This window comes from Melopsittacus undulatus, chromosome 9 (assembly GCF_012275295.1).
Source record: "Melopsittacus undulatus isolate bMelUnd1 chromosome 9, bMelUnd1.mat.Z, whole genome shotgun sequence".
In the NCBI taxonomy this organism is placed as follows: domain Eukaryota; kingdom Metazoa; phylum Chordata; class Aves; order Psittaciformes; family Psittaculidae; genus Melopsittacus; species Melopsittacus undulatus.
In genome coordinates, this window is record NC_047535.1 from 41,376,956 (window position 1) to 41,402,825 (window position 25,870).

At 42.6% G+C, this 25,870-nt stretch overlaps 1 protein-coding gene across 3 annotated transcripts in view; it reads left to right on the top strand.

The window, feature by feature from the left end:
* EEFSEC (eukaryotic elongation factor, selenocysteine-tRNA specific) overlaps positions 1-25,870 on the top strand; it is a 107,987-nt gene that overhangs the window by 45,565 nt on the left and 36,552 nt on the right. For all 3 annotated transcript variants that reach the window (XM_034066517.1, XM_005142229.3, XM_031042961.2), the window contains exon 5: positions 16,541-17,179. In XM_034066517.1, coding sequence (XP_033922408.1) covers positions 16,541-17,179 — 639 coding nt within the window. The remainder of the gene's footprint in view (positions 1-16,540; positions 17,180-25,870) is intronic.

Here is a 25,870-nt window from a genome sequence, read left to right on the forward strand (position 1 = left end):
GTAAAGGATTAAAGACCTGATCCAGTGCCCTTGGAATGAAATTTAGATCTGGCAGTAAGAACAGCTCAAATCTTTTTTGGCTTGGTCTCTTGAGGGAATGAGAGCAGCAGATGCTGAGCTCTTTCTAAAGATCAGTTCCATCATTTTCAATGTATGGGGTTGTAGCTTTTTACTGTGTGGGCTGGGGTTTGTTTTGGTTTGTTTCTTTATTCCTGTTTTAGCTCATATCTTGTAAAAAAAAAAACCTAAACAAGCCAACACTGTGCTCTCAGAAATAAAACCCCCAAAGAACAGGATCTGGTTTAATTTTGTATTAAAAAGAATAAAAATCTGGTTAACTTTGGACTTTAAAGAGGCTCCAGGAATAAAAACTCTCAGGAAGAGATTAGTATGTTGCTGTTCCTTCACTCCCTATTACTGAAGTACAGTGGCTTAGGTCATATCACTTGCTATTTTTTATTTTAAGGATCATGTAAAAGGAGGGAGCAAGATAAAGGACTTGATATGTTAAGGTTTGTTTTATTCAGGACTGGGGATAATACATAATAGAAAGGGAGCTGCAGCTACATTATGGGGGTTTTAAATGTTTTCTGCTTGGTCAGAGCAGGAGGGAGGGAGGCCAGGGGAGCGCAGCCAACCTGAGCAGTGCTAATCCAAACCATACACTGTATTTTTGGAGCTTGTGTGTCTAATGTGATCTCTGTAGGCAGAAAAGTGGCCTAGGCAGTACTGGCCACTTAACTCTTCAAATACTAAAATGCATCTGCAGCTTTTCATGGAGCTCTGGATGTACCCTCTGCTCCCTATGGGCTAGAGGCATTGGGGTGCAGGTTGCCTTTTGATGGATGAGAGAATCAAAGTGTGCTTGTTTCTTGATACAGTGGATCTGAAAAGGAGCAGAATCGTGTAATTCCTGCATTGCTTCTATGCACTTAAGCCGTCTTTACATGATTGTTTTGGACTCAGGCTCTGCATGGAAGTGCAGTGTTGCTGGATGTTCTCCACAGCAGACCCAAAGGGCTGTGGTATTTCTTTGATGCCAGTGGCACACCTGAGGTTCTCTGCAATGCTGCTTGGCCATGGTTAATGCCCGAGGTACTGTGAAGTGTGAATGTTATGCTATGGCCGTGGAGATGATTTTGTCTTCAATATTGGGAAGTGCAGAGATACCTTGGGATGGAATTTTTGACCTTGTTGCCATAGGCTGAAGCTGGAGTGGATCTGATGAGGCAAAGGACAAAGACCTGATTAAGCCATTCTGTGATTCCTGGGTTTGTGTATGCGGGGGTCTAAGGTTAGTTTGAAAAGAAGTTAATGGACATTGCTGTAGCAATCACAAACTTTAATCCAAATGTCTTTTTGGTTAATCTTTATGATAACTTTGCAATGCAAAGGGTGCCTGGTTTGTGTTTGCAGAACTTGGTTGCTTTAGCATCATTGCTGCTGCCAGCTCATTAACTTCATTTTTATTTCTTCTAATTTATCAGGTAGAATTGTTCTGAATCCAATTCAGTTGGAACCAGCCCCACATGCACATACACATGCCATCTGAGCAGGAATCTTGGTGGAACGCTTGAATAGCAGAGGGAAAGGTAGCCTCCTGTATGGTAAACACAGCTTTGACACTGCATTCCTGCTGTGAAGGTAACTTTAGTATGAGCAGGCTGAGTTGGGGCAGCGAGTAACCATCATGTTTTAAATATTGACGTTCAAGTGCAGGAGGCTTTGGCAACATATCAGTAACCAGAATGAAGGAAGGGAATGTCACTTTTCGTTCTTCCTTGGTCATCCATAGACAGTACAGTTCCTCACTTGATCAGGCTTTTAGGCAGCAGAGCAATTCAAGGGCTGCATTAACTCAGCTGTGGTCTGTATATGATAATGTTCTGCTCAGATCTGGGCACTGGCAAAAAAAGGATCTGAATATGGACAATATTATTTAACCAAGGCTGTTGAAGCTTCTAAAGTTGACCAAAAGACAGATGAAAATGGATTAGTGCGGAAGCACCTGGGAATCCAGAGTTAGTCTAGGTTAGAAAAGTAATGTGTAATAATCTTATTATATACCCTATGGAGTATCTATGATATTCTTTGTTATTGCTATGGAAGTGGTATGAGAATTGACTTTGCTTTTTACAAGTGTGTCATGTTTGTGTAGCTCCATCCTGTGTTATCCCACACCTGTGACAATCACATGTGTTGTGGAAGCTAAACATAAGCTACATCTCCTCAGGAGAGGATTCCCATAGCACTCTGTATTGTAATAGTGGTTTGATATGAAAGAAAAAGTAATACTAGAGAGAGGCAATATTTACGGTATCAGCTGGAATAATATCATTACGTGAGCTGCCCAGATAGTGATGTGATGAACATGATGTGAATGCCAAGATACAGATTTTCATTTGCAACTGTTAGAAATGAAAACTCCAAACTCCCAGGCTCTTCATGCTTGTAAAGATGAGCTTGAAAGCGTGTACCATTAAATGCAGTGGGCTTCTCTTTTTCCTCTAATGAATAAATAATCAAGAATAAACGTTTCACACTTTAGAAATCAGAAGGAAAGGTCAGATAGCCTTTTTAGAGGGCTCCTGTAGCTAATACATCTTTAAATGCTTAAATAGTAGACTTAAAATCTATCAGGCCTTTGTGGAAATTAATTTAGCAATTGAGCTGTCTTTGGTCTAGACAACCTGCTTTTAAGTTCTGTTCTGTAGAGAAAGTGCGTAATAGATGTGCAAAAGAAGGGCAGAGATGCATTGCTCCTTGTTTGATCCAGGTGGCAGAAATCAGCGACGAGAGCAGACAAATCCATTGGAAGCAATGATGCTGTCATCCATAGGCATCATTTTATTTCTTTGTCAGAAGAGATGGAGGTGCTGAAAGTGGTTCTGAAGTTTGTCACTTCAGTTTTGTGTGAGGGTTTGGAACCTCTTGAAATCTTTCTGCTCTTTCTCAGTATTCATTTAACCACTTTTCCTTTGTTTCAGGTATGTTGTAGTTGCTTTATCTTAATATAATATTTATATAATGAATTTTAATGGACTCTCATGCTAACCATCCCTACAAGAGGATGTCTCATCTGCGGCACCTGGTACATAGGACTGCATTAAGTTCAATGGAGGTTTAGAAAAGAAATTGCTATTCTAAATCAGTTCAGCTTGAACGATGGGTGTTACTGATGTGGTATTTTCTTGGCCTCACTGAAGACATTGATCCTGCTTGTGGAGATTAGTTGGCAATAATTTGAAGTGTTCAGGGAGTGAGGAATATGCAGGTATACCACAAAGACTCGAAAAGCCAAAACCACAGAACAGGGGGGTTGTAAGGGGAAACCTGAAAATACGTATTTTTAGTAAAGGATTGAAATAAATGCCCAGTAAAACTAAGAAAAATGCCCAGTTTGGCTTTGAGTCAGCACAAAACACCAGTTGATTCTAAATGCAAAAAAAGTATTCAAATCTTTGTGAAAATAAAACCCCAAATCCACCATGGGCTATTTCGTATCAGCTTTTAGAGGAGAATTAGAGTTGGGTGGTGATTGGAAAAGAGTGATTTTTCTATGACATGTTTCTATTTGCAGTGTTTCTTTCCTGTTGTTGCTATTTCTCAGGCATGCAGTTCCCTAAGTAGTGGGAAAATGGTGGAAACCTCTGAGTTGGTCGAAATCCTGATGGCTCTGCTTTTCCTGCTTGCAGCGAGTGCTGATGGGGTTGTCAGAAGTCCCAAGGCACATTTGTAGTCAAACAGTTTCTGTAGTGCACAAAGTTCAGGGGTTTTTAAGTCTTTCCTTGTGTCTTTGCTTTGGTTTCATCTTCCCTTTCACTGCTCTCCCGTCCTATCAGTTCAGGCTGTTGAACTGCTGCTTCTAAATGCACTTCATTGGGGTGTGGTGTGTGCATGCTGGTGGTTGCCTTTCCTGTGATCACAGGCTCAGTGCCCACTTCTGGAGAGGCTGCTCTAAAAGTCTGTGGTGGGGAGTGTGGAAAAGTGTTTGCAAAGTTCAGGTTTACTGTGGAGATGAGGCAGTAGAGGAAATCAGAGGAACCAAGAGCATGTTGAGGTAATACAATCGTGGCTTCAGCAGGTTCTGCCCCTTTAAAGTAGTTCTGTGCTGACCTGACTTGGTGGATTTCCAGGAACACTGGGATTATGTTCTTTGTTCTTTTTTTTTTAAAGGGATTTTTAGGTAGGAAGCTAAATATGTTCTAAAATGATGCTAATTTTCTATTAAAACCAGCAATGACAATGTGAAGGTGAAGGTTCTACCACTTTTTTGCTTAATTTGGGAGCTTTGAGGACCTCTTTTTACCCAAGCTTCCTGTTTTCATTGCTATTCGAAAAACAAAAGCGTGATAAATTTAGGTTTGGTTCTGTTGTTGGTTGGGTTGTTTTTTTTTTCCTCAAATAAGAGTGATTCTAATCGTTGTCTATGGGGGTTGCATGGAGTTAATACTAGCAAGATGTTTTGAGTATTCATATATGGGGAGAGATGGGCAAAGAAGCTTTCACATCAGACTTGCCTGGGGTGGGGGAGAAAGAGCAGCTAACGTTTAGGCAAAGCTTTGTGGTTATGGTGTGAGTCACAAAGACTTAGGCCATCTGACATGTACATTACAAACAGTTGTAAAAACATACCGTCGGATAGCCACAATGTGTAGTGGGCTGAGTTAATGTTATTTTGAATCCCTAATGTTGAGGCTTTTTGGCACAGTGAGTGTAACACATGGCATGCTGTTTCACTACTCTGTTTTGTGTGATGCTGTTGTCCCGGATGGACAAAGGTCTCTTCTGACCAGCTCAGAAGTGAAGTTTTAATCCTACCTTTCATTTGGTCAGTGTTACATACCTGCCCTGACACCAGCCAGGGCTTTCTACTGAGTTAGGATTTAAATAGACTTTGACAGAATACACTGATGTGATTAAAGTTGTTGTAATTATGCGCAGTGCTTTATAATGCACATGCTGGGGGTTTGCAATAGCCAGCTTATGGAACACAACATTTGCAGCAGGTTAGATTTATGTTTAAATGTGTTTGTCTTTTCAGGTTTTCCTTAATGTCTCTATTGGAATCTCTAATTGTGTGGGGATAATTTTCCCCAAGGTGAACCTTTCATAAAGGTAGCTTTGAATCTGTGGGATCTGTACCTGTATCTGAGCATGACCCTGTAGAAATGAGGCTTTTATCTTCCTGATGTTGTTAAAAATTCTTGGGAAACTTGTTCAGAACTTGAATTCCTGTGTTTTGCTTTCAGTCTTTGAAAATAATGGCTTTTGTAATGGATGCTTTAGCTTCAGTCTCAGCTCTAAATGAGACATTACAAACATTTAATGGTTTTAAAAGATGCTTTCTGGAGTCTATGTATTGAAGAGGGTTTTTTGTGTTTTCAGAAGGGGTTTTGATGGTTTGGGGTTTTTTTTGTTGCCCCACAAAGCTATGAAGATGAGCTTTTCCCCCCCACCATTGTAATAAATAGTGAGCTTTAGAGTCTGGTTCAGATTCTGTTTAATCTTAACTTTCACACAGTTAATATTTCTGTGTGTAAATTCCCTTACAAAAGTGATGTATTCCATCCATTGCTTTTTACCTGTTTGTAAGTCCCTTATGAAGACTCTGGGGCCGTTGGTGCACAAGCTATGAATGGCATGTTAAAATAATACTCTTCCCCATACACAGCACTTGTAAGCAGTGGGATTTGGTTTGAGAGGCTGTATCTGCTGCACTGAATATAAGAGGAAAGTACTTTTCAGAGTGTGCAGAGAATGGCACAGGAAAGCTGAATGTGTTGGGGTTTTTTGGGGGGGAATTGTTAGGGTTTCTTCTAGTGCAGGTACTGAAAGTCAGAGAGAAAACTGGATTGTCAGATGTCTTGATTATCCCAGTTACCACTCGAGTGATTTGCAGCAACAAGAGCTCAGTATTTATCGATGGTTTTATTTAATGATGGATTTAGTTGTTCAGTCCTTTACTAGCCATTTTATAACTTTTGGGGGATAACACTTTCCTCTGCTATATTTAAAGGTCCTGTTAGCTGTGTTTCTCATGCACAATTTTTTGTGTGGAAATTCCATCCAGTTTGTAGTGCTCTGATAATGATCAGAATTTTGCAATAATGAGAAATAAATCAGGACTGGAACAGGCAAATATTTGGGCTTTTGAACCCCCAGAGTAATATTCTTAATGATGGTTTTGTTCATAAATGCAACAAGCTTTAGTTTCTGTGGAGCCAGACAGCGCGGTGAGAATGGGAGAAGCTGACACCAGCCCAGGCAGGTGTTGATGTCTCCAGCCAGCTCTCACAAGGTTGGGTTATAGAGCTTCAGTCCTTTTATTAGTCTGCTCAGAATCTCTCTTCTCAGATTTGGGCTTTAATGAGTGGGTGATTCCACAACACAAACATCCCGATGTAACCTGTTGCTTAAATCTGATTCTAGCAAGCCCCTGTAGTACTTTTTTACCCCTTACACATCCCAGGCTTGCTCAGGTACCTTCTCCTTGGAGCTGGTGTGTTTGGTGCTTCAAGATAACTGACAAAATCACTATCCCACGAACCTGGGGTATTTAGTTATACCTTTGGAATGAAGCCTGCAGAAATGTAGAGCACTTCAGTGGTCCAAAAGTGGGAACGTTTTCAGCCTCATCAATTATTTTTAATATTAAAAGTCAGCAGATGGAGCCAAAGGCTTGTAGAAAAATGACTTATGCTGAATGTACGTGAAACCACAAAGCCCACTCAGTTTAATAATGGTTCTTCTGAATTTTATAACAGCAAAGCTATTTACTTGCATCCCTCATTTATTCCCTGGTCTCTGTGCAGAGCCGAGAGCTCACCCCTTCCTGTGCTGGGGCATCTCACAAGGCAAAAAGAGTGAAGTTTGAATGGGAACCTGATTTTCTCTGCAGATTTCTATCCATGGCTGGTTTCCTGCAGCATTGTTCAGCACTTTTATCAGAAAAAATGGTGTTATATTTTGTCAATAATTTCACTTCTCCCACGAGCACAGTAATTGGAATCCACTGGTGAGGGTTAGGTTGGAATCTGTTACAACCTCCTCTTCATTACTGTGGTGCTGGTGAGGCACTGGGGTTTCATGTTCTCCTTCTGCAGCAGTAAAATAAGCCTTTGCCTTAGATAGCATGTCTGACTTGATATTCTTACAGGCTAACTCTCTGCTTTTGTTAAGTATTAACGTGCTTTTGGGCTTTTAAATAATACCTTCAGAAAAGCCAAGGGGTGGGATGTTTTCCAAGCCGTGGGCAACTTATCCCACTTTAATAAAATGAAAAACCCAAGGGCAGTAAGTGGTACCTTCCTTTTGCACGAAAAAGGATAATAAAGTGTCATAGTTACAAAATGCTATATCCAGAGGGGATGCGAGACTTGGTGATGCTGTCTGGATGGAGAATATTCCAGTGGTGCAGTGTTGCCTTTTAGTAAAGGCACAAAAGCAGCCATGTTAAGCGACTAACTTAATTTTAAAAACCTTATCCTCTAAATGTAATCTTCTGAAGGATCATTGAACGTAAATATGGAGTAAGTGGTGGGTAAATATATGCTGAAGTACTGCATGTATTCATTGCCTCCCCTATTTTTGTGATACTGATTCTTGAAGCCATGTCTCTCATTCAGAGCAAGCATCTCCTTGTAGTGACTTTGGAAACTTGGCTTACTGGCCAAGTTAAAAGCTTTCCTTATTTTTCTGTTTATCTTCGGCCTTATCGGTGTTTAAATTATCTTTCCTCCACTCCTCCTATGGAAAGACAGTGATAAAACTAAAGCCAGTTGTATCAGCTTGCTGCCTTGGTTTCCTCTAATGGCCATTGGTGGTAGCGGTGAGAGTTGTTAACGTTACAACATTGGCATTTTTCTTTTGAATGATCTGATCAGTTCTTTACTAATTCAGTATTTTCATTGTAGTTAAAGGTAACCAGGCACTTCCAATAAAATCAAGTTTAGTTTTGGAGCCATTTAACTGTGCCAAAAACCTCCTGAAAACCAGGGCTGGAGAGAGCATCCCCAGTTCCATCTTGGGCCAGTCTAACACTGCAGATAACCGAACCTTGCAGTCTCACTGTTATGAGTTATCTTCTGTATTTACTGTATATTTACTGGGCATTTCTGAATCAGTTTAAATTGAGACTGTGCATGCAACATCTATAATGTATCGAGAGAGTCATGATGCTGTACTGTGCTATTGAGGAAGTACACAGTCCCTCAGTATCTATGGGGAATGGGAGCGCTGAGAGTGAGTGGCTACAGTGAAAATCTGCAAATTGAGGAGACCTGGTCATGAAGAAATCCTTATGAAAACTGATGGGACTTTTAAAGCTACATTGGTTAAAAACAAAAATCCTAAATAATATGGTGAATAAGGAAAACTGTTTGCATGCTGGATAGGTTAGGTGAGCTTATGTGGGCTGGATCCAGTCATCTCAAAGAACCTGTGGCCTGCACACTTTGGATGACAACATGAATTTCAGCTTGAATATAGAAAGAAAAGATCTTAGCTTTTAAGACAGTGAGGAAGTGACAGTTGCTGTGTCCCAGCCCTGACTGCAGACAGGAGACATGTGGAGTCTTCAGTAGTGGAATGTTAATTTTAAAGCCTGAATGTGATGCTTTGAAATGTTATTGGCCATCTCAATGAAGGTTGCCTCAGCATATGTGACTTGGGCACACAGCAGCCGTGACACCTGAAGGATAGGAAGGGAAAGAGTCTGCAAGGAAATAAGTCACAGAATCCCAGACTGGTTTGGGTTGAAGGAACCTTAAAGCTCCTCCAGCTCCAACCCCTGCCACAGGCAGGGACCCCTTCCACTGGAGCAGCTGCTCCAAGCCCCTGCGTCCAGTCTGGCCTTGAACACTGCCAGGGATGGGGCAGCCACAGTTCCTCTGGGCATCCTGTGTTAGTGTCTCAAAAGAAGAGATCATAGATACACATAAATAGAAGAGGAAAAAAAAACCCCTGAAACTAAATGAGGCAAAATCTGCTTTTGCAGTGTTGCAATACTGTCTAAAGCATTTAAAGGTTTTTCTTTGCTATGTGGAATACCTTTATGTGCCAGCATTAATGATCCACTCTTCTGTAAGCTGCAGGTTCCTCACATTGACCAAGTGTCCATCATTCGTGATCTCCTGTCAGGTATCCGTGTGTGACAGCTCTGGTGCTGGCTCCTCTGTTACCTGTGCACATTGCAGCCTCAGTCAGCCTATTTTCAAGGTCCCTTCATGGACCACATTTAGCTTCCTTTTAAAAGGCCCATAATAGATTAAAATGATTTCTAAATTGACAGCCGGTTTCCATCTTTCCCTCCTGACTGATGACTGTTTCCTTATCACTGATACATAAACTCCCAGAGCCAATCTGCCTCAGTTTTCTTTTTAAAGATGAGTGAATCCTGAACCAAATCAATAAATAAAAGCACCAACAAAAGGGAAATAACACTTTGTTCATAGTTTATTCTGATTATTTTGGTAACTATCCCATTAACCAGCAGAATCCTGTTGAGCAGTCGCTGTGCTTCAGCAACACGTGCACCATCTGCATGATGGGCTTGCTGCCTCCTGGGGTCCAGGAGGTTTCCCATGTTTCTGTTACAGGTATCTGTGGTATTTGATACTGAAAATTAGGCAGCGTGGTTTAAATAAGAAATGAATTTGCACGGGTACTCAATACTGACATACGTTGGTGATAGCTGTAATTTGTTTGGATCTTGATAAAGGTTTAGAAAATCATGTCAGAACTGTCACTAAAGTGCGTGTGTGTGTATAAAAGGAAGAATTATTTATTCACCTGATGACAGCTGAGAGGTTTAGGCAAATAGAAAGTGTGTTTAGAAGATAATAGTATGGAGTTCTGTCATTTCTGTACAGCTCCTGGCTGTCAGTGTCAGAATACACTAGGTGTGCTTGCAGCTTGTGCCAGGAATTCTTTCTTTTAGAACCAAACCAAGGTTGTGTTCAAATTGGACAGCTCTTCCACTGCACGCTAACAAATCCTTGGGAGGCAGAGAAGTCGCAACTCTACATCTGTTGCAAGTGCTTGTTGTACCAGAGGTGATGGACCCTTTTCAGGCCTTAATCAAAAAGACCTATGCAAACAAGGGAGCAGTCAGTCACTACAGAGCCTGACATTGTCAGGGGATCCGTCGGGATCTCACCGCTATCGCGAGCTCTTGTGTGCAGGAGCCCTCTTAATCCAGACGTGGGGCACTGGGTACACAAATTCATAGCAGCTGTCACAGCTGGGCTCTGCTCAGGTTTGGTCAAGACCCTTTGAACTTTTTATTTCCCACTAATCCCATTTAGTGTGATCAATATAGGGACCTTGAGCTCCCAGGTCTGTTAATTAGGTGTCAAGTGTTGGGTTGGCCGGTGTCAGGCTGTAAAACACAAACACAGAAGAGACTATCAGTAGGGAAGAGAAGTGTTTATTGTCTGAATATATGAGAGCCAGAGATTCAGAAAAGTCGACTCTGATATGTCCTTAGGGATCTTGAGAGTCTTTTGTTTCTCTCAGTAAGGTAAAACTATAGTTAAATAGGCATTTAACCACTGGTGCAGTTTTGAGGGCTGCAGACTAACATAAAAGATCCAATTCCACTAATAATTTGATGTTGGAAAAGTACTTTGCTCACACCCCCCCATCCCCTTTTTTCCCGATAATAAAAATGCTTAATAATGGCTGTGGTAACTATTTGCATTGGGTTGTTTAAGATGGGGGCCCTATCTTCTGTGTGCACATCTAAAATGAAGCTTCTCCTAAGGCTTGATAAATGTTTGTTTTCACTTGTGCTGTGTGGCATTCAGGGAATAGGCAGGATAACTTGGATCTTCATTTCCCCATCTCAAAGAACCTTGGGAGTATTTTGAACTCCCCCATCTTTTGTTCTCTATCCTTCAGGGAAGGGTAAATATGTAGAATGATATTTCAGCTTTCATACATTTTTGGGTTCCTTTATTTCAGTCTTCCAGTGACAGAAAGGACTGGGGAGTTGAGCAGTTTGTTTCATCTCCTTTGAAGAAAACCTGAAATTTATAATCCCGGATCAGACCTTTCCTATAACTCACACAACTCATCCTGTTAACTGGTCTAATATATGGCACTGCTATTTCATTAAACAACATCCAGGAATAATTAGTTCAGCAATGATGCCTTGGAACAAAAGCCCATGATTTCGTTTAACTTTATAAGTTGGTCTCTTTTGATCTGCAAGAACACATCTGGGGCCTTTAAGAAAGCAGAAAGAAAAATATTAGATGTTCAGTAAGGCCCTTGGTGAAGGGTTCAGAGCGCAGTAACCCTTTGGTACCAGGATGGAGCTCAGGGCTAAGTAAGTGTGAATTTCTTCTTTCATGAGGTATCACATGGCATCTCAGTATGGTGAATGCTGGTTTTGCTGACTGCTGAACACTGCACTTCGGCTTTATTTTCAATTTTAGGAGTCTCTTCAGTCATTCCCCAGTTTTTCCCCTCTGTTTCTCTGTTCTCCCCCCGTCTTTCTTCCCCCAGCTGCCTATGAATGGACTAATTAGAATCATTATTGTAACCCTGATGTTTGTTTTATACCATGTATCCGTGCAATAGAATTTGGTTTTGCTATATCAAACTTTGCACCCTGCTTCTCTGCTCCTTTAATAGCTTTGTATCATTTGCCAAGGTGATAGGGATAAATCCATTTGTTTTTACTCTAGACTTAACTGCTTAGATTTTGAAAACAGCATACAATGCAGAGGATATAAATTTACTCATCTAATCTTAATCTCTGTTACTGACTTGGCTTAGGAATTGCTCCAGTTAAACTCTTTATTTGCCATGAAAAAAATCCTACATCAAGGAAAAGCTGCAAAGATTTTATACCCCAATTGTTTTTCATTTCATAAACTACAAGTTGGCTGATAGTAATGAGCTCCTTTTGTCTCCTCTCAGCAGAGGTAGCCTTTGCTTTGGTTGTAATTAGTACAAGGAATTTGCTAGGAGTGGTACCGTGTCATTTGATTCGTAGTGATGGGTGTACTTGCGTCTGCTGCGTTGCATTGGTGATGCTGTATTCATATTCCAAGTATTCCTAGAAAATGTACAAATCATCAGGGTGAACGTTAACATTTGCCACTGCGAATGAGGCCTGACGGATCTCTTGGGAATTATTCATCACCTTTATTTCATTTTTGTATAAATCACGGTTTCTGTTAATGGGCTTATTTTCAAGAAGGGACACGCAAGTTCTGTTCATGAGCAAGAAGAACTCCGGTCCTGCTTTTCCTCTTGACCTGTCAAAATAGAAGTGAAAAGAGCTGGAAAAATTCCTTTTTTCATTACAGGTTTTATTTTTAAATGCAGTTTTATGTTCACTTTCTGTTTGTTTTCCTTCGCGAGCCTTTAACTCCAAGGTTGTGACCCAGTAATGACCTCCTCTTTCCACTCTCGATTGCTTTTGACCTACTGCATTAAGTAAAAAGAAATAACCTAACAGAAGGGTAACCAGATCACTGCTGCCACACCAAGGAAGCAGGCAGGCTTTGGGATGCTCTTCTTTAATCTCTCTATCCACAGAGCCTTCAGTTTAATTTGCAAAATTGAACCCAGATCGAGAGCAGTAAAGCCTGAATACGGTAAATATTCATGCCTCAGTGATCTAGAGTGGCTCCATTACATTTCAGAGATTGGGAGAATTACCTTTTGGATTATGTATATTCATGGGCTGATTTTTATTTGAGATATACTATTACTCGCAGTGGGCTACATGTCGCACATTCTACCCAAACCAGCCTTCTCACAAAGCTCCAAATGTTCCTTAATACGTGAAAGTTTTACTTCCTTGCCCTATAGTTTCCTCCCTTTCTTGCTTTTCAAAGGCTGGTAGTAAACAAATTTCTCTTAAAGAAGAAGAAAAAAAACCCCAGTAGAAGTTCTTCTATAAAACCTTCAACCCTGTGTTTACTGTGATACATTCTTCTGTATGTGACTTTGAAGTCTTCAGATAAAAGTATTATTATTGTTCTAAACCTAAATCTATTGGGGGGGGGGGGAGAAAAAAAGAATTCAATTCTTTTGGAAGCAGAATATTCCAGACAGCCTTTCTGTAACCTCTCATCTGCCTTGGCTTTGACTTCTTTGGGGATTTTTTTTTTCTTTTGGTTTCCTTTGAAAAATGGTTTATTGAAATAGTTTTTGATAAGTTGCAGAAATTTTAATTGGAATGTAAATGTGAAGCTTATTCTGTGTCATAGTTTTATTATGGGTCTGACATTTGCTGCCTAGATACTTGCTGGCTAAACTCACTGGCATTACATTCTGCTTTTAAAAGGTGTGCTTTGTCATCTGTAGTGATAGGTGGCACGAGCAGCACCACTCAGTTTAAGGTTATTGTGTCTTAAGATTCCTTTTTTTCTTATTACAAACCAAGAGAGATTTTAGTCATTTGGAGATGAAAGGATGCATAGTAGGTATCTGGCTTCTGCTTCCTTCCACACATCCTCGGAGTATGGAGATCTCTTCCTTACGCACCTCGGGCTCTTTTGGCCAGAGGGCTAAAAGAGGATGTGGTCTTCCCTTATGTGAATAGTCACCCAAACGTGGAAGAGGTAATGCAGACAGAAGACAAAGGCACAATGGGGCTTGGTGCCCTTGGTGTTCTCCTTGTGAGTCCTAGGTAGAGGAGGAGATGTAAGGAGTGGAGACTGAAAAGCATCTTAAGAGCATGTAATACTGCAAGGGCAAGTCAAGCGTGACCAGCCCAATGGCCTTCTGTGTCAGACAGTAGACAGGAAGAGTTGTGATGTTAGCAGGGTTTAGGTAGCATCTCACAGAGCATTCTCATGTGGAAACGGTGAGGTGCAGGTTGGATGGGGGGATTGATGTGAGTTAAAAGCAAAGAATTTGTCATTCTTCATGGTTAGAAGTGAATTTCCGGACAGATGCACTTATGTGTAAGAGCTGTCTTAGGTCTGAATTGGAGCTTTGCTTGTTTCAGTGAATGTGCTTAGACAGGGGTTGAGTGAAGACTGAAAATTGTGGTACCTGTCAGACAAGTGGGCAGTGTTTTTTTGGCAGTGTAGCTTGGTATTCTCTGACCACCAAGAGGTGATGCTGGAAGCTGGAAGATGAGATGCCCCATTCTTATTTTGGGTTTGTAGCAGAGCAATCGGGAGGAAGGGAGTCCTTGCAAAAGCAGTGGATATGGGATGTGTTCTAGTTGTGCAGTTGGGCCTTTGCTCTTCCCCTTCAGCTGTAAAGAGGCACTTCTGCTGGGTGAAATAAGGTGGGGTTTCTTGTCTTTGGCACTTTGCTTCCTTGTGTGGTCAGTTTATGCCTCTCAAGGCTTTGTTTTGGGGTTTTTTAAGTCATTTTTAATTCCTGTTTGTGTGCTGGTTGAGGCAGGTTTGCTCTTGGTATGTTTCTAAATTTCAGGGCTGAAATGGTGCTTTTTTCATTCATCAGTTCCTCATTGTTCCTGGGTGTAAGTTTAAAGGTGCTGCTCTTAGCATCCAGGCTCTGAGATGTGATCTTGGTTTTAAACTGGTTGTGGTCCTCTCCATTTGCATTGGAGTCTCTTTTTGTAATAGATATGTAATCCTCCTTTGACAAATGCTGTGTTTATAATCAGCATTTTCTCTACTAGGTTATTGAGACTAATTATTGTAACTTGGAGTTCCTTGTCAGTGGTACAGGGAAGTAGGGCTGATGCATCTTTCCTATCGGAAAGATGCACTCACAGCATTGGGAGCCAGCAGGATGACTAGGTTTCTTATCTAAAGAAGCTTTGAGCAATGGCAGATGGTTGATAACTTAATGGAAGTGGGATAAATAAAGGAAAAGAAGCTCTGATATATCAGGGAAAAAGTCATTAGTGGACTTTTTCTGTATCCTGTTTTCTATTAGTCTGTGCTTAACTGCTTTGAAAATCTTAGTGGGCTTGTCCTTTGGTCTTCCAAAACCGGGTTCTTGTCTTATATTGAACACACTTGTTTATCTCAAGGGCTGAGCTGGTTGGGTGCTTTTGATTTCTGGTTTGCATTTTTTTTAATCAGCATTTGAAAAAACATGAACTTCTTCTTTCTCACCCTTTTGATAGACCTTTACCTAATGCTTGAGGAACATTAATGTGATTATACACATAAAATTTAACCAGTGAAGCAAATCCCTTTGCAAATGATGTAAGATTTCAACACATGGCTCTTGATTGATATGATCAGATATCATCAATTCCCTTGTGCTGTTTTGAGGAAACAAAATGTGAATGATTTTTAGTGAAGTTTGTAATGAGTTTTATACTGGTTTTCCATGTTTACCTCCATTGTTTGCATGCATTGATGTCTCTTATTAAAGTTACACTTGATATTGTTCAGTTTCTTTCTGTTTTTAAGTGCCTGATTCCCCCAAAGAAAGGTAAAATGTCTATTGAATTGCCAAAATAGGCCTTGCCCTGTTTTCATGAACAAGATGAGATGGAAGTTGCTTTGTAGAGTGGACTTTGAGGACAAGAATTGGGTGCTCGAGATAAATGCAAAGATGGCAAAGGTGTTGCTTGTAGCTGTTCTCAGTTATGAATTCCTGTTACTCAGGGCAGAGTGCTCTGAAGTGAGTAAGGTCATTCTGTTGATAGTTTGTGGACTTGGTGGTCCAGCCCAAATTTGTATTGCTCTGAAGATAAAGAAAATACATGGAAGTTTAGAGCTGTGGTGTAACTCATGGGGACACATGGGGAAAAGGAGGTATGCAGAAGAGAAACAAAGCTAAAGCTGAGGGCCAGTTGTATCCCGTTCAGTGCTTCCAGGTTTGTATTTGAAAGCCCAGACAAAACAAAGATGAATTTTGAGTCTCTTGAAGAAAACTCTGCATTTGGAGTATTTGAACCATGGGCAAATGTCTCTGTGAGCTGGGGTCGGAGTGAAAGGGAATGAAATACTGTACTGGTGCTCATGGGCTGTGCAGCAAACAGGAAGCTGGTGATTTAAAGCTACCCTATCTCTTGTTACTTGATCCAGTGGATACAGATCAACTCACTGATTCACTTTTCTTCTGGTTCCATGTCTGACCTTTTGAAGGAGATGCAATTCCAGTTCAGTTCTTGCATGATCTAATCCATAACCCCTCCCCTCGCCTTCCCCATTCTGTACTCCATACTGCTTTTACAAGCGATTCTGGTACTGAGAACGTGTAGGAAAAAAAAGAAACGGGCTTGAATGTGATGTTCTCATTTCCTCCTTCTCTCCCCTGCCCTGTCTATGGGAACTTCAGAAGAATAAATACCATTAATATAAGGGGAAGAGCTGTTTGCGTTCAGGACAAATACAGATGGGCTGATTAAATTGTCTGCAAGGTACTGGACAGGTATGAAGGGCTGATCTGCAGTAGGCTAAAGCAGTATCTTTCCCTTCATAATAATCCAAAGAGATGGGACTGCATGTTAGTGACAGTGATGTTAGCCCCGAATTTATGAAAATTTAGAAGAAAGCTTTGAGTTGTTGATTTTTAAATATAAGGAGTGTCATAGAGTGAGATGATGATTAATGACTTCTCTTTCTTGCTCTCTCAACAGGTGACAAAGAAAGTCAAGTCCATGCAGATGTTCCACACTCCTGTGACTTACGCTATGCAGGGTGACAGAGTGGGCATCTGCGTAACCCAGTTTGATCCCAAGCTGCTCGAACGAGGCCTGATCTGCACCCCAGAGTCACTTCACACCATCCATGCTGCAATCATTTCCCTGAAGAAAATCCAGTATTTTCGAGGTGCTCTGCAGACCAAGGCCAAATTCCATATCACAGTTGGCCATGAAACCGTTATGGGACGAGTGATGTTTTTCAGTCCGGCCCCTGCTGACTTCAATGAAGAAGTTAAAGAAAATACTTTTGATTTTGACAAAGATTATCTGTATCAAGAGGTGTATTTGTCCAAGGACTCAAATTCTTCTGAGAACAAAGAGAATGACCAGGCAGGAGAAGTCCAGCTCCCAAGCCAACAGTGGGCTTTGCTAGAGTTTGAAAAACCAGTCACTTGTCCTAAACTGTGCCTTGTGATCGGTTCCAAGCTGGATACAGATATCCATGCAAATACCTGCAGGCTGGCATTCCATGGGGTGCTGCTCCAAGGCATGGAAGACAAGAACTACATGGAGACTTTCCTGCCAAAGCTGAAAGTGTACAAACTGAAGCACAAAGAAGGACAAGTGGAAAGGGTAAGCTGCCTCTTCAGTGCTATACATGGGGAGGGGGAATTTTTGTTCTATATAAATGCGTATATTGGTGGACATTGAAATGTGAAGACTGTGTAAAAGGGGCCCTACAAGGATGCTGGGGAGGAACTTTTCATCAGGGACTGTGATGATAGCATAAGGGGAATGTGTTAAACAGGAGACTCAGATTGAATATAAGGATAAGCACTTCACTGTGAGGATGCTGAGGCACTGGCATGGACTGCCCAAGGAAGTTGTGAATGTTCCATCCCTGGCAGTGTTCAAGGCCAGGTTAGACACAGCGGCTTGGAGCAAGCTGCTGTAGCAGGAGGCCCATTTTCTGATCTCACTCCAACAGCTTCATGTCCCTCTTGTGTTGGAGGCCCTAGAGCTGGACCCACTGTATGCATAGAAATTGGCCTTGTGAATGACCAGTTGCCATCGACCAGGTTGTCTGCAGGTCAGGTTTGTTCTTGGGTTCTGCCTCCCATGGCACCGCACATACTCAGAGTTGGTGTTTTCCCTGATGCACGATGGTGGAGCAAGTGTCCTAAGAAACCCTCACAGTGTGAAGTCACAGGGGCACACAGGGACCTGGGAGAGCTGGTGGGAAGAGGACTGTGCCAGCTGGGGAAGTGCTTCCAGTCGGGAGCTGCTATTGAGCCTGTGCTCTTGCAGAGCAGTGAGCAGCAGGAACAGTTGGGTGGTACAGTGCCTTATTTTAGTACACAAAGTCATTGGCTCATAGAAAGTCTGAATCAGCTGGTCCCACCCTGCTGCTGATGGCTGGAGATTAGGATCACTCAATTCAGGGTGTCTGTTCTTGGCACTGATGCAGGAAAGTTTCTTTTTCTGTTGAGCAAGGAAGCCCCCCCCCCCCCCCCCCGGGAGGCATAAAACTCATCATAATCATTAAAAAATGCAGGTTACCTCCACAAGAAATGAACTTTTCCTCCAGAGAACGCTGCTGGGGAAAATGAGCCCCAGAGCATCCCAAGAGGGAGGCAGGGGCTGTACCAGCCACATTCTTGGGCTTAGCACCAGCTGGAAACACGCACCCAGGACCGGGGTGCAGCAGGGTTCAGGAGTACCCCTTGGTAAAACCCTGCTGGTGATGTGATGGGGGCTCTCCCCCTGCCTGCTGCTGGAATTAGAATCAATTCCCTGCGGTTTAACTACCCGTTTACCCAGGAGAAATCAGGCATTTATGGTTTGGCTTTTTGTTTGAGCTCTGATTAATGTCAGAGCACTGAGGGAATAGTAAGAACTGTAAATTCATTAAGTTTCAGGCTTTTCTTTTGGGCCCCTTGGGCACAGCACCCTCCTGGATTTTAAGTTGGTGGGTTTTTTTATGGGGTTTTTATGGGTTTTGGGTGGTTTTGTTTGGGGTTTTTTAAATAAAAAGAACATTTATTCTCAAAGATTTGCTGGCTCTTTAAGAGCAAGTGTGATGGCTTTGCTGTTTCACATAGAAATCAGATCCATGAACTGGGTAAACAGCATCTTTTATAAATCACATTTAAACTTGCAAACTGTCTTGGATTAGTAGATTTTAGTGAAAATTCACACTTCAGCTTCCTGAGTTTTCTCATCTGCTCCAGTGATGGTGAATGTCCTACAGAAATTCAGGTATCCTTGTGCTCACTGTTTCCTATTGGTACCCTCACTCTTTAATGCCGATTGGAGCCCTAGGAGAGAAAGAATTAAAGCCTGACTGTTGCTGTTCACCAGAGGCTTTGAATTTACCTTAAGCCTCTTTTCACATCCTTGCTTATTTATCTGCTGATCTCTTCTTTAGGGATGTGTTATTGTAGTACCTGAGAAATCTGGCTCCAAATTATATATCACTGCTTTTTGGGTGAAGTCAGCGTTGTCTGAGGTGCTGCATAGTGCAGGGAACCTGCTCCTCGCCATGCTGGGATTGCAGCTTGGCTCTGGAAAAGCTGCATGATTCAAAGTGCAGTCGTGAGTTTTCTCTGTTAGTTTGAACTGTTGTCAGTGTGTGACTGCTCCTGGTTTATTGCAGACCCGATTTGCTTTGTGGTTAGAAAAAGTCTTTTAGGGGTTAGTTGAAAGGAAAATCAAAATGTGCCATTCCCTTGGAGGCAGAGGTTTGTGATTGCTTGACTCGATGGTTTTAAAATGATGTGAAATACGAGTCCAGCTTTCTCCTGCAGAGAGGGGGGAGAAGTTCAGTGGAAGGAAGTTTCTGTCAAGAGCATCTTTCTGGCGTGCTTACAGGGAGGCAGAGACTGTCGCCCTCTGGACACTTTATTTATGCAGAGCCTTGGCTGCCTGACAAATGTGCTTTCGATAGGAAAAAGAACCAGGCTGGCAACAAGTGGCTTGTGCTGATAACAGGGTAAAGACAAGGCTCAGAGTGCTATTGTGAGCACCAGTGTTGCTTCAAGGAGTGCGATGTGGGGGTCCCTGTGAAAAAAGGGGCAAATGAGATGCTGTGAAGGAGGTTTGTCCCTCTGAAGTGGCAGAGAGCAGTGGGGGTGAATGTGGGCTTGTTCAGCTAGAGCAGGTCAGCAGCCCCTGGACCTGGAGGTTGAGGGTAAACAGCAACTGCTGTGCTTGGTCTTGTCCTTCTGGAGACCCCCAGCTCACCAGTCAGCTCTTGGCAGTTCTGTGGGCAGAGAGACTTGTATTAATCCCAACATCACTTTTGCAATACCTTCCTCTCAGTTCCACCTCTGCACAGCATTGCAGGTTGATTCCAGCCTGACTCATGAAGCAGTTACTCAGTTCCTGGGATAAATCCTTTCTATTTGTCACGTTATTTGCTCTTCGGCTTCCATGGACACGCAGGTTGAGAGCAGAGAGTTTCAGCTGCAAGGTGAACCATAGAAGTGCATCATGCTTTCCTGCGTGACTCAGATATTCTGCCTGTTTTGAAAGTGTTTGCACCAGCAGGGTTTATCTTAGGATGGTTGCCACTGGGTCCTATTGTTGAGGATGCTCGTAAATCAGTAACTCTGTCAGAAACAAAAGGAGAAGGAAAACCCTCTGCTTTGCTTGCGTAGCACAGGCTGCACCTTCTGCACTTACAAGTTTGTGTGGTGAAAAACATACGCAAGTCTCAGCTGTGATTGTTTCCCATTTTAACACAGCAGAACGTTTCTGAAGAGAATGGGTTTGTCCTTCCTAAAGATGCTTTCTCTGTGTTCCTCTGACATTAAGAACTCATTTTCTCTGTGTACTTTTAAGTTTTTAATGCATTTTTCTCTTTATTTGCCTTGGTTTTCGGCTTTATCACACGGCACTTCTTTCTTCAGCAGTTTCCTTCCATGTCTCACAGCCGTGGGATGTCCTGGTGTTACTCACAGCTGCTCTGTTCCCGAGTTCTGGGGCTTGCTGGATAATTAATTTTCTTAGTGCACTCGTGCCTGTGGGGACCGAGGCCACTGTGTACCTTGCATGCTTATGTCTGGGAGGGTGGAAGTGTCACTTAGTGCTTAATAACAACATGTGACTGGTTGTTCAAATGTTGGGACTATATAAGTGTCCCCAAAGGGAAAAGTATTGTTGCAGGAGCAAGATGGGAAAGCAGGGTAAGTTACCAAGGTTTTAATCAGTGCATCTCTTCTGAAGTCTGAACGGAAAAGCAAAAACAAGTACATGCTGCTGGGTTATGGGGAGCTCCTCATCACCCAAAACCCCAAGTCCTCCTCCTCAGGGCTGCTGATTCTTCTAACTTATTTGTGGATAAAGGATGCTTCATTGCCTTGCTGGGGCTGTTGCTGTTCTTACAGTGGCACTGTAGTGCCAGCAGGATAGCAGGTAAAACACAAGGGCAGGCAGCGATGCTCTCTGGGTGACTGGACAAACCTGGGGGCGAGGTAACAGGACCAAGCTACCCAGTGAAAGCTGGGTGCTGGCTGCGGGAGCCATGGGGACTGCAGCAGGGCCATGGTGGATGTCGTTCCATCCACTGTAAACACGCAGACGCCACAATTAATATTTTGCCTGCTTTGAAGTCTGCACATGAGTTTGTTTGGTTCTGCCTGGCTGCTGATGGTATGCTAAATACAGCCATAATACAGGGATGAAGGCACTCAGGTGAATAAAAGTGCACAGCACATTCACCAGTTAAAATGCACTGTAAAGCAGGAATATAAAAGACGCATTTATTTATTGGCTCTTGTTTAGGTTTTGAGTAAAAGGGTTTGAGAAGCTCAGTGGGGGAAAGGGGAAGGAGAAGGGAGGGCTGTGTGCTTATTAAACAAATACCACTGCTGAGAAAGGAAGGGTGATGTTTGCTGTCTGACGCAGCATATGGATTAATGCAGTAGGATACATATGTCATGAAAGCATACTGGCCAAGCACAGAATCTGCTGCTCACTCGTATGAGAAGATGGGTGTCTTGTTCACTCCCCAGCAAAAGAAAGGCTAACTGCATGTGAGTGGCCAGTAGAATTCTGCAAGGTTTGAGTAACACCTACGGTTGTTACTTATATGATGAAAGTCAAAATGCAGACATGCTTTTTGGGCCTTGCAAGTGTATGGACAGCTGGTCTTGATTTTTCTGAGGTTGCGCAAGAGTCACCTGTGGGGGAATGGGTTTGTCAGCAAGGCAACCAGTGCTTCATTTTATTTATTGGAGCCAAAAATATATTAAGAATGTTACTTAGGTTGCAAAAATCAAGCAGTTGGAAGTTCGGAAATGCCAGATTCACAGTTGCCTGTGCAACATTAATTCTGTTCCCCTGTGCACTTAATAAGGCAGGGTTCCTGTGAAATGCTTTTGGATGTGGTCATGTAAAGGCTGTATCATGGGGCATATCAAAGACGGACAGGAGTAAGGTTCTGTGGACATCTGGTATTTCTTAACTTCTTAAGTGCCCAATTCTGCAACTTAAATAACTGGAGTTTTATATAAACGTGATTTCCTCGGTGTTTTGAAAGTAAAAAGGTGAAGTGCAACTAAACCTCCATAATACTGAACTGTGGCCATCCCTCTCCTGCGCACCTTCACTCGGATTTGAGTTGTGCAGCAGTGTGGCTCAGACAGTGCTTGGTATGAACAGACCTTGACCAAACAGCAGGAGTCTGTAACCCAAGGGAGATGATGGACAGTTGGCCTTTGGCAGAGGATCCCCACACTGGAGCTGGAGGTGGCGTGGGAAGGGGACAGCCTTAGGATGTTTGTACATCCTTGTGGTGCCTTCAGAAGGGGATGCGAGTTTGTTCCAAGAGACATCTCTGTCCTCTCCCACTGCAGCTCTCTGCAAGCCTGTCCTTGTCTCCTGCTTGATTTCCAGTGAGGACTTTGTTAAACCCCTGTTCTTTATCCCTCTCTGTTCTTTTCTCCTTCACCTTTTTGCATCCTCACATCCCATCACTTTCCCAGTACATGAAGCTGTGTTTTTAAAAAGGAGCAGGAATTTGCAGCCTCCAGAATATTCCCATTTCTGACACAGCAATGGAAAGTGCTCGGGACTGTTCTCCAGAAATAAATGAGCTGTTCAGGGATCATGATGAAGATGTCTCAAGTGTACTTGTCCTAAAGTACAAAAATGCAATAAAAATTCTTTGTGTTCTCAGTGTTAGTCAGAGGTTCTTTTTGTTCTTTTTTCCCCCTCCTGTTGTTTTCGGCTTTGACTTCATTTATCAGTTTGAGAATAATCCTCAGACGTGTTTTTATCCTTTTTAAAGCGATGTTTTATTTCTATTTAAACCCATAAAATTGTAGATTAAATCAGAAAAGGTTTCTCTTTGTCTCTCTGTGCCTCTTTCTAGTATTTAATATTCAGTGCTTTTGCTTTCTCTGTCTCAAACCGTTCCTTATTTCCCTTCTCATTCTGGCACCACTTTGGTTCTTCTGTGTTTCTGATCTGATTCCCTTCTCCCCCCTTCTGTGTTTTTGCTACAGATAGGTTAGGACACGGAGTTATTAGCTCTCAAGATGCGTGTGATGGGTTGTTGAGGGGTGTTCAGCTGACAGTACTTTCCGAGTTATCAACCCGGGTGGTTTAACAGGCTGTGCAGTACAGCTTGTGTCCCTGCTCAAAGGGAAATCACAGTTATTTTCCTTGGAATTATACTATGGTTTGCACCGAGTTGTAAAGTTAACTGTGGTTTTGCAAACAATATGTGGTGGTGTAAGTGCCGCTTAGACAGGGAGTGTGAAGTGGTTAATGTTCCCTGTGAACTTGTTGGTATTAGCAGAGGTGCCGTAGGGATGCTCGTGCTATGGTTAGAAAGGGCTGTTTACTTTTTCCCTGCAAACACAAAAGCCGAGTGGGAAGGGATATTTCATAAACTCAGTGCTATTGTGTCCTCTGGTCTAAGCCATAAAACAAGAGTAACAGAGACGTTCCCTTTGAACTCGAAATCCCTTTCTAAGCTGCTGATCTAACCTAAAGGAGAGGGGGAGGCTGTACCCAGCACTATTTTTCTCTTCTGGGTATTTCTCCCTCCCCACCCCTTTTCTTCTTCTTTTTTTTTTTAAAGTCCTTAAGTGAGTTTGATGCAGCACCTCTGCCCATAAATTTAAGAAAATATTATGGTAATGTAGGTCAGTGAACTGAACCGCCACTGTACACCGCAGGGATTAGAGCAGGGAGGCAGCGCTCTCCCAGCCCGCCTGCTCCTCCGACAGTATAAACAAGAAACGCAAGGAGCCTTCAGCTTTTGCTTGCCCTAATCCTTTGTTTATGCAGCACTTAAACTGACTTTTGGGGTCGTCTCTGTCTGGCATGAAAGCCCTAAAGCTTTTTGAAGTTTCCCTGAAGTTAATAAAATTAGTCTGCCCTGGTCGCTGGGCCCCTTGCTGCTGCTGCGGCGCGGGCTGCGGAGCCCTTCCTGCCGCTGCAGCGCTCGGCTTCTTAAGTTAATAATAGTTTATAACAAAAAAGAGGGAGAGGAAAGCAGAAATCTCCCAAAAGGCTGTTCAGCTAATAGGCAAAGTGATTGCCATTGTAGATGTTGGGAGAACTCAAAGGGGATTAGCTTAAACCCCAGCGATTGGAGGTAAATTGCTGGTAAAGTAATTGGAAGTGTTGAGTTTCAGTTGGAGAGCACAACACGTGCTTCTGTGCCCGCTTACAAAGCAGGACTAAAACAAAAAAACTTGGATTCTTTTCTTTTAGTTTTCTCACATAGTCTTAAAGTTGAGAAAATGAGGTTTCCTTTGGAGCAGTTATCTCCCCTTCACCCATTCCTTTTATTGCAGAGATGGATCAGTCACCTCTCGTTACAGCAGGCATCCTCTTATTTAGTCTTCAGGGGTGAACTGATACTAGGCTGGCTGCGGGGGACAGGCACAGAACGGGATACGTAGTATGTAGCGTATGATGTGTAGTATTTAGTGTACAAGACTAGGACTTTGGGTCATGAAGGTTTTATTCTGAAGGTACATGATGTGTGTAATGCTTGTTCACAGAACTCATCCCAAGCTCTTGCTGGAGAGGGCTCTGAACTGACCCATCGAGCCTGGTATGAGTGCTCACCCTGTAATTCCCTTTTAATTAAATTAAAGATACTTTGAAGTGCTCTTGGAAAAATAAAAGATGTTTGTGTTGTCTCAAAAGTTGGCTTCCTGTGCCATTTTGGGGGTATAACTACAAAAATATAAGGTATGTGAAAGATCCTCTCATTGGAGGGTAGGAGACAGGCTGTGCCTCAACCACAGCAGTGAGGAGCATGTAGCCAGCAGCGAGGAGGCAAATGTTCCATTTTGACCTTCTTGTTTTAGGAATAAAAGATTTGTCAGCAGAAGTAATGTTTTTATTTCAGCAGCTACTGCAACTGGCGAAATAAAGAAGGTTTTAAAGGCTGCAAGTGCTTCTGCAGGTTGGAATTAAGAGCGGCTTTTGCCACTAGTCTTCTGTTTCAGACCTGAAGAAAGGCAAGCGTGCCTGGGAGCTTATCTTCCCCCTCTACCACCACCCGTTATCAGTGGCTCTAGTAAAAGACATTATTCAGTTTTAAATACAACCTAGAGGTTGCTGAGCAGTGATGCTTCCTTTACTGGTTCATAAGGTGTTTTGAAGCAGTACTTGTTGAGTTGGGGGGAGAGGGGCAGGTGCACTGAAAACCAGAAGCATGAGGTTTTGGGGAACAGATGAGTACGTGATCCAGCAGCAACTGTTGTTGGGATGTTGGAATGCTGCTGCCTGCAGCCTGGACTCTGCAATCGGCAGCAGGGGAGCTGCCTGGGCTCTGGTCATCTCCCCGTGGGAGGAGGAAGAGGGGCTGTAGCTATTCCTCATCCTGCCTGGGGTCTGGAACAGGGTGAGGTCCTGCCAGTGCTCCCTAATACTGCATAGACATCCCTAGAGCAAGTAAATCCCAATTAGAATTAAACAAAAATGGAATTCCTGACGTTAGGTTTACTGCCATACTGAGGTTGGCGTTAAGAGGCACATACATGGAGCATCATAAACAGTGTCAGGGATTTGAGTCTGTGTGTGTACTGCTGGCTAGGGAGGAGGCTTCAGTGAAGCTTAATAAACCAGGAATACTTTGAGTCCCTATTTAAATGACTAAAGGTGGGTGTTCAGGATTGGTTATAATTCTAGACTTTCCTAAGTCACTTTGGCCTTTGAAACCCTTAGGTTTACCTAAGATTAGCTCTGCAGATGTGAAGAACTGGAACACACACACAAAATCATCTTGAGAATATTCAAGTAACATCCCCTTATTTCTTCTGATAAATAAATGTTCTTGCCGTAACTGTGAGAGTA